Raw genomic sequence first — 12,026 nt, 5'->3', positions numbered from 1 at the left:
GTTTAAAAATATATTATTACTATAGAGGAGATATAAAAAAAAAGGAAAAGAATCAATATAAGTGATATTAACTCCATTGACTCATATCCTTTTTTGTAATTACACATTTTATAAGTGCTTTTAATTACTATTACCCAATCAAGTTTCATTTATCAAATGGACTTTTAAAATCAAAACATCCAAACATAAGTCACTTTACAATCCACTCACTTTCATTCAAACTCTATTTTGCAAACTCACTTTCACTCAAACTATATTTTGCAAACTTAAATCCAAACACACACTAACTCTATAGACTCCAACTTTAGCCCAGTTTGGTAGAGATTATTTGAGTTTAGCTGACAACATAAGCTCTTATGCCCGTGTCTGGGAGGGCTTATGCAAACAGCTTATGAGCTGTCATAAGCTATTTTCAGGTTATTTTCATAAGCTATTCAGGATAGCTTACGAAAAACAGCTTATGCTTATATATAGCTTAAGTTTAATTTATTTCAATAGATTTTTAAAATTTGCTTATGAGTCATAAGCGCTTATGACCATAAGTGCTTGATTAAGCTGTTTTTCCAAACGAGACCTTAGTGAACTTAATTAGTTGTACAACTTTGTTAATGGACTACTTGACTACATGTCTACATCTGTTGTTATATTTATAAATTACTCAGAACAAGTAATTAAATGGAAGCTCAAATACTGAGAGTTTTCCACCTTGGCATTTGGTGATGATGTTAAACTGAACCAAGAGTTCACGTTAGCATGTAATATAAGGGCACAGTGACTTTTCTTATTTTGGATGTAGGACGCATGTAAAATGGAAGGGCTTAGTGTATTTTTTTTAATTAAAGGACCGCTAATAGGATAGCATATTATTACAAACTCTCAATTTCACTAACTGTAGTTCAGGCGCAATAAATGTGGGTGGTTGTCTACCTCATGGTCTCTTAAATATATAAGTTTCACATCACATTCGGCCTTAATCATAATCATCATGGCAAAGACTAAAAGAATGGTGCAAGTAATAGAAAGGTTATTTGTAGAAGGAAGCATTTAATAAATTACGGGGCTCAAGCGGTTTGGAAGGACATAGTAGTAGTTTGCTCATGTGGTGAGATCTGGCTGTAATTATACCTCTGCTATGCTACTGTTGATCAACATAAGAAAGATCTTTTTTTGTGCAAACAACTTGATCTCTACCCCTGTATCTTGAGCACCCAAATCTGGGATTATTCTGTTGACAGGACATAGTAGTAGTTTGCTCATGTACAGGTGTTGCCATCTCGATAAAACCTCACCTTTTGTACATTTGTTCATTTGAAATTCTTATTTTCCAAATTTGTATATGGCATATACAATCTGTAATAAATACATTCAGAAGAGGGTTGGGTTCCGGTGCAAACACTAAACTACTTTAGTTTGTAATCTAATCACATTTTTTAGGATTAACATATTTAATGGTTTGGGTAGAACATAGTCCTCATAAAATATGTTTTAGGATCAGTTCACAGAGTTGCTAATGCTGGCCAGGTGTATCAGATAAGTTTGACATGAAAGGAGCATTTAACGTTGCAAGAATGTTAGTTTCATGTCTTTACTCTTTGTATCTTTGATATTTACTATACACGTTCTTTTTTTCACAAGCAATAGCACATGCCCAAAAAATATCTGCCGCATATATTTAAGTGGAATGATTATATTTCTCTGAAACAAAATTAATTCCAAGTAAATCATTATGTAAATATGTTTTTTTCAAAAAAGTTAGCTTCATTGTTAATAACTTAATCCGATCCTCCAAGCATGTATGAGTATCTTTTTTAGACTATATAATTATATATCTACAAAATAAGAATTTCTTTATAATTTATTTTATAAAAAACTTATGATTTAGTCATTAAAGATATCTATGTTCGTTTTGGTGGGAAAAACTTTGCCTCACTTGCCCACCATCCTATAAATAGGTACTTCCAGGGACTTTAACTTCATGCATCATTAAGCTGTTTTTGGTCTTACTTTTCAATCTGTGCTTCAAATCTTCACACAAGTCATGGTTCACTTTGTTCCATTTGGTGGTTACATGGGTACCCTTTGTATCATACCGCGCAAGAATGAAGTATGCTATTTCCACTTTAGACCTCAAAACACATTTTTTTGGGTCTTTTTTTTTTTCAGTATGGATTTGGTAAACAAACCATGATATAACTGTTATTGAAACGTTGACATTTATTTGGTAAACCTTGGTTCAAGACTTAACCCAGACCTGCTTGGTTCATGATAGTGCCTAAGGAACATACTAAATATTGATTATTCTAACGCTTCATGATAGTTTCCTTTTGCACGTTATGCTTCCTTGCATTTACTGGGAAACACATGTTCTTAAACTATTATAACGCTTCATTTTAATTTATTTACTCTGGTTATTTTTTGCATCTAGGAAATTGCTGTGATTGACCAACAATTCGTGCTTAACTGGGCTAATGTTCTTGGGGCCAAATGGTTGATTGAAGACCCTTTGCAGAGGCTTTACATTGTGGACTTTAATATGGATTTTACAACACCAACTCTCCTTCAAGGTTGGGGTGCAGTTGTTTCATTCTATGGCTTGGATGAGACACATTGGTGTGTCCTCCAAATGGTTGCTGCATCTCATTTCCACATGAGGATTTTTGACTTATTGGACAATGAGATTAGCTATGATCCCTTTCGAGCACCTGTAGAAGGTTCTGGGTCTGTCAGGGGGGAAGAAGATGAAGTCGAGAGCGTCCGGATAGACCGCTCTGAAGAAGATGCTTTGTCAGAAGCTTTAGCCCTTGTGCCATATGCTCCACCACCCTCTAGCACTGATATTTCTGTTGAGGCCGAGCAAGAGCTTGAAATGGTGGCTCACCTGGGAGGAACAACTGTGCAAGCAAATGAAGGGCCACCTCAGTATCGCATGCACCTCAACACGACTCTGATCCCGTACCGTGCGTACGGAAGTCAGTATGTAAGTTTGATTTAAATTGTAAAACTAAGGCTTATTGATACCATTCGTTTCCCCTTAAGTATATGATGTTTTTTCATTTTTTTTTCTAGAACTTACCTCGAAAGGTGGCTGAATATGTTCGCCAAAACGGACGTCAGCCCTGGGTCATAAGAGGACCAACTGGAATTAAGAAGGACATCAACATCCTTTTCAGGCCAGATAAAACCTACACTAAACTTGGAAAGGGTTGGAGAAAATTTTGTAAACTTCATGACATTCAGCATGGTCAGAAGATGTCAATGCACTTCACTGATGGTGTATCCAGGTTGATTGATGTGGAGATTTTCAAGTAGAGATTGTTGTTGGCCATTGTACACGCTTTTAGGGGGATTTGGGTTGCTTATTTGCATGGTTTTTAATGCCAGATCTGGTCCAGTGTGGACATTTCAAGAAAGGCTTAGGTTGGCCTAATTGTAGGAATTAGGATGTTGTGTTGTTTAGTGGTTTATGTCTACGTTTGTTTCACGATATGAATATGTCATCTATGTTTACCAATCAAGATATGTTTGTAAAATATTATTAATATTAATGTCAAGTTGTGTTATGAAAAAGTGATTTCACTCTCTTCTTAAAACCATGCAAATGGTTGTTTTGGAGTAGAAAAGTATCTTTACATGGCAAAGAGAACATCACTTCAAGACAGTGTATATAAGGGGTAGCATTTATATCAGATTTTATTTAAAGAGTAATGGCTCCTAAATAATCTTATGTAGTATATTTAAATCTTAAGTGTAAGTTTTTGTCTTTATTAAGCTATCAAAGGCCCATTTCGAGTTACTTTTGATGTTGACTTCCATTCACATTTTTTTTTATGTAATTTACCAAACCACTTTAATAAAGGCTTTTATATTTCATTATTCAAATCCAATTGATGTGATATTCTCGCCTATGCTATTGTGGTATTTGGTATCATGTGTTTCACTTATTGGTGGCAATGGATATAAATATCTAAACCACAAACTCATATTTGACCTTCAAGGTTGAATCATGAATTTTCCATACCACCTGTTGCTGAACTTTCTGAATTTGGAGATAGTAATTGTAGTTTAGTGTATGTATTTTCATCAGGAGTTTGCTCTTGGCTATTGTATCAACATACCCTGGTATTACTATAAGGGGATTCTTCACCTGGGCACAATCAGGAAAGTTTTGTTATGGACTCTTCATCTGTGCATAGGGACACGCCTGGCGAAGATAAGGTCCAAGGTAATTTGGTCATATTGCTATATAAGCTTCCTTTGAATTCATCTTAATATTAGTACCATTTTTCGTTTAACGAAGACACTTTTGTACATGCCAAGTAGTTTAATGGTCTAAATTTAGCAGCATTATTATGCAAAGCATCCAGAAGTATCAGGAAGCAAATAATGGATCGTAAAAGAAGTTCTGTAGAAATTTTTCACAATGAAAATTGTGGGAGCACTGGGCAAGGCAAGCATTGCAGTTGTTATGCACTTTTTATTATGCTATAAATTCTAATTTGTGATTTCCACTTTAGTGTTAAGTGAAATGGCTAAAATTTTGGTCATTTCCTATCCTGTGTCTACTAATTTATATAATGCTCTTAATTTCAATGAAACAGGTTCAAAGTCTAGGAAGATGAGTTGCAGTCCATTGTTATCAAATATAACAAATATCATGTCAGTTCCAAATGATGGAAGATCCAGTGGGATGCGTTTGGATAGAGCAATCAACATTCCAGGTGCCACTCCTAACGAGGGATATACAAAAAGCACATTTTGTAAGATCTGAATTTCGTGTTATATCCTTGAGGTTGAATTGGAAGTATTGTGTATTATTCACAGAAATCCGTGTTTGATTCAGGCGGGTTTCATTCAACATCTTCTTCCAATTTGACTCACATTTCGATTTTGCAAGATGTCCACTCCAATGGTTCCCTAAAAACTGGTATCTAATCATTTTACTATGATTTAAATGATTGATGATTGACAATAAATGTTATATTTTGAAATGATTTTATGTTCAATATGTGCAGCTGAAGACATTATTATAACCCAGCAGAGTGCAGCTGCAAGGTTAAGGAGAATACAACATGTCAAAATCAAAAGAAGCTGCTTGGTCATGGACAAAGAAAATTTTCCACAACGTGATTCCAACACAGGTATGTCGTCCCGAATTGCTAATGATTAATTTATTTTCTTTTCATAGTTAATAACATGTGTAAATGTTGTTAAGTAGGAACACGTGATTCCCCCAGACTGAAGGTCAAGAAAAGAAATATTGGTAAAAGACCGAATATAGCACAGTCTAGAGCAAGTTCCTCAAAGAGTTCTGTTGTTAAGACTAAGCCTGGGGAAGGTGTATCTCTGTGTCGGAAACTGGTTTCTGAGTTCAATGCAGCTGCTAATTCTCCACTTAATGTTCCAAACATATACGACGATGCTGAGTTAATAGGTAATTGTTTAGTTTTTGTTATCTAATAGAGGTTCCATGCGTAAGTTCAACCGAGCTGTAATGTAACGTTTCATTTGTGTGTTTACAGACGAGGTAGACCTTGGAGATGCATCTTTTCTGTGCAGAATTTGCCATGCTCAGATGTGGTATGAAGAACGAATAGACAAAAGTAAGCAGTCTAATAATCCCGAATTCTATCGGTGTTGTATGAAAGGAAAGGTGGTCTTACCATTTATATCTAAGCCGCCACTGTTGTTGTATAATTTGCTTCATGGTATAGATTCCCGATCAAAACACTTTAAGGATAATATTAGAGCATATAATAGTATGTTCGCCTTTACTTCAATTGGTGGGAAGGTTGAATCCTCTTTGAACAATGGTGGAGGCCCCCCTCAATTTGTGTTGAGTGGCCAAAATTATCACAGAATTGGTACTCTATTACCTCAAGCCGGTCAATCACCAAAATTTGCCCAACTTTATATCTATGACACACAGAATGAAAATTCCAATAGAATGAAGCCGTTTAAGTAAGTTTTTATATTCTATATAGTAATTTATCTTTTTTTATCATTTTTACATGTAATATGTTGGCATGAAATTTAACAAGTGTTTTGGCCCATGTGCAGCTCAATGAACACAGCGGAGAATTTGGATATATCATTAGTTGAGGATTTAAAGCAAATGATTGATGAGAACAATGTTTTAGCAAAATCATTTCGCAAAGTGCGAGATTATATCAATGAGAAAGAATCTTCGTCATTTGCTTTGAGACTTTTTCGGAAGCGAGGTAAGGACCCCCGAACATATAACCTTCCTACGTCTGACGAGATTGCAGCACTTATTGTAGGAGATTTTGATACAGTTGAAGTTGGTCGTGATATTATTGTCAAAAAAGATGGTGTCCTTTCTAGGATTCACGAAACTCATACTTCGTTTATTCCTTTACAATATCCTTTGATATTTCCTTATGGCGAAGATGGTTGGCAAGAAGATATTCCTTTATCTGGTATTTCTGCTACTACTAGCTCTCGCTTGAAACCTCGCGTCACATTGAGAGAATTCATAACATTCAGAATTCAAGAAAGGAATAATGAGTATGGGAATGTGGTTTTATGCAGAAGGCTTTTTCAACAATTTGTGGTTGATTGCTTTACTATGATTGAATCACAAAGGCTTTCATTTATTAGAAATAATCAAAAACTGATTCGAGCAGATTTTCTCAATGGCCTTGAAGAAGCAATGTCTAGAGGAGAAACTGATCCAAGTTTTTTAGGGACGCGTATTGTGCTCCCAGCATCCTTTATTGGTGGAAAACGCTATATGTTTGATTGTTGTCAGGATGCAATGGCTATATGCAAGCGTTATGGTTATCCTGACCTTTTCATTACTGTCACCTGCAATTCTGCATGGAAAGAAATTGATAGATTTGTGCGACCACGAAATGTTCGTGCTGACGAACGTCCTGATGTTTGTTGTCGAGTGTTTAAAATCAAACTTGACCATTTAATAGCAACCTTGAAGAGTGGCATCATCTTCGGACCTTTGGATGCAGGTATGTTCCATTTATTTACTGTTTTCAAATTATAACTTATTGTATATATAGTTATTTGTATGTTTTTTTTCCAGGTATGTATACAATTGAATTCCAAAAAAGAGGATTACCCCATGCTCATATTTTGTTATGGCTTTCTAAAGAGAACAAATTAGTAACAACTTCTGACATTGATAAATGCATTTCTGCTGAGATTCCTGACCCAATATTATATCCTAAATTAAACAACGTTGTGTCTACTTACATGTTGCATGGGCCTTGTGGTTCGGGACATTACAAATCTCCTTGCATGACAGATGGAAAGTGCAGTAAATTTTTTCCGAAAAAATTCCAAGAAAGCACTATAATTGATGATGATGGTTATCCTGTTTATAAAAGAAGAGACACTGGAGTTTATGTGGACAAGAAAGGTATTCGCATGGATAATAGTTTTGTTGTCCCTTATAATCCTCAATTACTCATGTTATACAATGGTCATATCAATGTTGAATATTGCAACAAGTCAAATGCAATCAAATATCTCTTCAAATATGTTAGCAAAGGGCCGGATAGAGTAAATGTTGAGATATCCAATCAGAACAAAGATTGCACGGAGACTGAGGTCAAAGATGAAATTAAACAATATTATGATTGTAGATACCTTACTCCGTGTGAAGCAGTTTGGAGGACATTGAAATTATTTATTCATGTCAAATGGCCTTCGGTTAAAAAAGTGACATTTCATCTTCCAAATAAACAAAGTGTTTGTTTTAAAGATCATGATGATTTAAAGCGCGTGGTAGACAAGGCTACTGAAAAAGACACTATGTTTATAGCTTGGATGAAAGCCAATTGTAAGTATGGTGAAGGAAAAGCGTTTACATATGCAGAGTTCCCATCCCATTTTGTATATGATGAAGACACTCATTCATGGCATCCAAGGAAGAAAGGGACATCTATTGGAAGACTCCAATATATTCCTCATGGAGTTGGTGAACTTTATTACTTGAGAATTTTATTGACTCTACAGAAAGGTTGCACAAGTTGGGAGAGCATTCGCACTGTGGATGATGTTGAATATCCTACATTTCGTGACGCATGTTACGCCTTAGGATTATTAGCTGATGATAAGGAATTCTTAGATGCAATTACGGAAGCAAATGAATTAGCATCAGGTGTGTAACATCCAATTAATGTCTTTTATTTGTCATAAAATACAGCACGAAATTTATATCAACTTCCTCTGTTGTTCATGATAGTATTATCTAATTACCATATATATTTTTGTAGGTACCCAGCTGCGAAAGTTCTTTGTAATGTTGCTTACAACAAACACAATGAGCAAACCTGAATTTGTGTGGGAAAAGTCTTGGAGAATTTTGTCTGACAGTATAGTTTATGAAAGGAGGAAAAAGCTGCGCAATTCAGGTTTGGAAATTTTTTTTATCGAAATTATGTTAATGTATATATTTGCATGAGATAATTATTGGGGTTTTTTTTGGTGTAGATCTTCATATAAATGATGATGATTTAAAGAATCTTTGTTTAATAGAATTGGAGAAACTACTGCATATGAATGGAAGATCTTTAAAAGATTATCCATGCTTACCATTTCCACACTTATTTGATGACTCCCAATTTGAGAACAAATTTGTAGCGGATGAATTGAATTATGATAAAGCTGAAATGGAAGATTTGCACAAATCATTACTCAATTCATTAACTGCTGAACAACATAAGATATACAAATCCATAATGGATGCAGTTATGAATAGAGCTGGAGGTCTCTTTTTCTTATATGGTTTTGGAGGTACTGGTAAGACCTATTTGTGGAATACATTATCAGCTGCTGTTAGGGCACAAGGGTTGATTGTATTAAATGTTGCTTCAAGTGGTATTGCTTCTTTGCTTTTACCTGGTGGCAGAACTGCACATTCTAGGTTTTCTATTCCAATTTCTATAAAAGAGAGTTCAACTTGCAATGTATCACAAGGTTCTTTAAAGGCAGAGTTGTTACAAAAAACAAGTTTGATCATATGGGATGAAGCACCCATGCTCAATAAATGGTGTTTTGAAGCATTGGACCGGACTTTAAATGATATAATGAAGTCGCATCAAAGTGTTGATAGTGGCATGCCTTTTGGGGGTAAAGTGGTGGTTTTGGGTGGAGATTTTAGGCAAATTTTGCCAGTTATTCAGAAAGGAAGTCGTTCTGAAATTGTTAGTGCCACAATCAATTCGTCTTATCTTTGGAAGCAATGTCATGTGCTAAAACTTACCAAAAACATGAGGCTTATTAGCTCAAAATGTCATGATGAAAAGATTGAAATTAAAAGGTTTGCTGACTGGCTATTAGACATTGGTGACGGAAAGGTGAATACAATTGATGCAGAAGATTCTACAATTCAGATTCCAGATGATCTTCTTATTCTTGACTCTGATAATCCAATTCAAAGTTTGATTGACTTTGCTTACCCTCAAATGCTGCAAAATTTGAATGAAAAGAATTACAAATTCTTTGAAGATAGGGCTATTTTGGCTCCTACATTAGAAAGTGTAGAAATTATTAATACTGAAATGCTAGGTAAAATTCCAGGTGAGATTAAAGAATATTTGAGTTGTGATACAACTTGCAGGTCAGATGAAGACTCAGAGGTCGAAGCAGAATGGTTCACAACTGAGTTCCTCAATAATATTCAATGTTCCGGTATACCAAATCACAAATTGAGTTTGAAAGTGGGTGTCCCTATTATGTTGTTGCGCAACATTGACCAAGCAGGTGGACTTTGTAATGGTACTAGAATGATTGTTAAAGATATGGGAAAAAATGTTATTGTTGCCAATGTAGTATCAGGGAAGCAGTTAGGTGAGAAGGTTCTTATATCAAGAATGGATTTAGTACCTACAGACTCTGGTTTACCATTTAAATTTGTCAGGAGACAGTTTCCCATTGCTTTATGTTTTGCAATGACGATTAATAAAAGTCAAGGTCAGACGCTTTCTCATGTCGGTTTGTATTTGCCTAAGCCAGTATTTACTCATGGACAGTTATATGTTGCCTTATCAAGAGTAAAGTCCAGAAAAGGTCTCAAAATTTTATTGTTAGATGAAGATGGATTAATCTCAAAGGTCACCAAAAATGTGGTATACAATGAAGTTTTTCAAAACGTTTGAAGAACCATCATATATGAAATACTGTAAGTTTTTAAATCTTACTCTTATATGTATTAAATTATAACATTGTTGTAAGGATATCATTTCAATATCTTTTTTATATATGTTTGTCATGTTTTTGCAGACAATTACGTGGTCAAAACAGTTTGGGGGGCTCTCTTAAAATCATATGTGTAATTTTGTGGCAGTTCCATGTTGTCCACTTCCCATTGATCCAGTACATTAACTATTTTAGTTTTCCATCTATATTCTGTAATAAGCCAAATACTCTAATCTGTTATCTAATGCCAGACATATTGTATCTACTACTATTAGTTGAAAAAACTTATGTCAAGATGCTTCAGGTTGCAATCTATATCCTAATATACTGCCCATGTAGTGATGCCAAATAAAATCAGTATTTCCAAGTCTTTTTGATAAACACCTTTCACCGACTGAGAGGCTCAGGTAATAATTCATGCTTAAGAAAGGCCACCAAATCAAAGAAGGTCAATTAATTCATGATATATGGTATAATCAATAAACCTGTTTCCTTTCTTTGTCAGTATATTTTTTCAAACATTACACAGTCAAATATAAATGCTGCAATAAGGGCAACCCCGTTTTTACGAATTCCCAACTCTGACACAACGTTACTAATTATTTCAGCCACCCAAAAGTAGAATTGGTAGTAAAACGGTTTGATGGCTAATTGGAAATAACTTAAGTTCTGCTTGAGGCTCTGCAAAAAGGTATGCATGTTTTTTTTAACTTTGACTCCAATATTCAACTGTGCCAGCATATCATAGACACCCATTGTAGCAACTACTTATAATCCTTTGTATACACACCGGAGTGCAGTGAGTTCATTCCACATATCCAAAATCAACTGTGTAGATGGAGCTGAATTTTGAAGATGATCTTCTTTGTTGTAGGGACTCCATTGCCATTTTCACATTACCTGGCCAGGTGATAAAGCTCATCATATAGATTTTGCTTATTAGTGTATGTGTGTATATTTTTTTGACTTAATTTGAATGTGCAGGAAGTAGCCTTAGTTTCACCACAATTTGCTAACGAATTTGATCATGAACTAACTCAACCAGTGGAAGTTGATTGATCCCTTTGGAAAGGTTCATTTTGTTTCATATGATAAAAATGCTGGAAAGCCCTATTTGTTTAAAGGTCTGCCGGAGATACGGAAGTATTATTCTTTGGAAGGGTTGAACTGGTTGCTTCTCAAATTCCAGGGATTTTCCAACTTTGATTTGTTTATATACAATGAAAGTATTGAGGAAGTATGTTACCTTCCCCCACCTCCACCTCCAGTTTTAACCCCCCCACCCTACTGTTGATGTTGCAATTTCAAGCCAGGCTGAATCCACCCGGATCCAAAATAGTAGGGACCCAGAATGGATTGTGTATCCCTGTTTTTTCGCCTCCAGGCTATCACCAAATCAAGTATCTTCAAGTCAGCTGGTATAGTAAAACTAATTTGCTTAAGCTTTTTAACATGCTAATTAAGGTTCCTAATAGGTTGTAATGATGCTTGCAGAATTTGCCTGCACATGTTTATGAATATCTACGACAAGGTGAAGTTTACAACTGGCTATTGAGAGGGCCAACTGGCAAAGAAGTTCAATGCAAGATTCTTGGTGTTCCACGACGCACATTATGCGAGATTTGGTAAGGGTTGGAGAACCTTTTGCAGAACACATGGATTAAAGGAAGGAGATACATTGACCTTTTTTTTACCTGTGAGAAAGAAGCCATTATTGATGTATTAATACATGATCAGACCTAATAGGATTTCTAGGTTTTGCTGAAGTGGTATTGTTTTCATGTAGTGAAATGAACGATGAACTGTGTTCACAAGTGAATGAATGGCCCAGATTTTCTGATCAATAATAT

At 35.2% G+C, this 12,026-nt stretch overlaps 1 protein-coding gene across 1 annotated transcript; it reads left to right on the top strand.

Annotated features, from left to right (window-relative positions):
* The first annotated feature begins 2,038 nt into the window (after positions 1 to 2,038).
* Positions 2,039 to 10,136, top strand: LOC130736945 (uncharacterized). The gene is made up of 14 exons (XM_057588721.1): positions 2,039 to 2,104; positions 2,426 to 2,977; positions 3,067 to 3,281; positions 3,996 to 4,051; positions 4,133 to 4,222; positions 4,599 to 4,718; positions 4,841 to 4,924; positions 5,013 to 5,138; positions 5,216 to 5,431; positions 5,520 to 5,958; positions 6,058 to 6,983; positions 7,058 to 8,137; positions 8,253 to 8,390; positions 8,470 to 10,136. Exons 1-14 carry the CDS (start codon positions 2,039 to 2,041, stop codon positions 10,134 to 10,136), a joined length of 5,775 nt encoding a protein of 1,924 aa, XP_057444704.1.
* Positions 10,137 to 12,026: the final 1,890 nt, after the last annotated feature.

The sequence above is a fragment of the Lotus japonicus genome, chromosome 2, assembly GCF_012489685.1.
Source record: "Lotus japonicus ecotype B-129 chromosome 2, LjGifu_v1.2".
Lineage (NCBI taxonomy): Eukaryota > Viridiplantae > Streptophyta > Magnoliopsida > Fabales > Fabaceae > Lotus > Lotus japonicus.
This window is presented reverse-complemented; position numbering and strand designations above follow the sequence as displayed.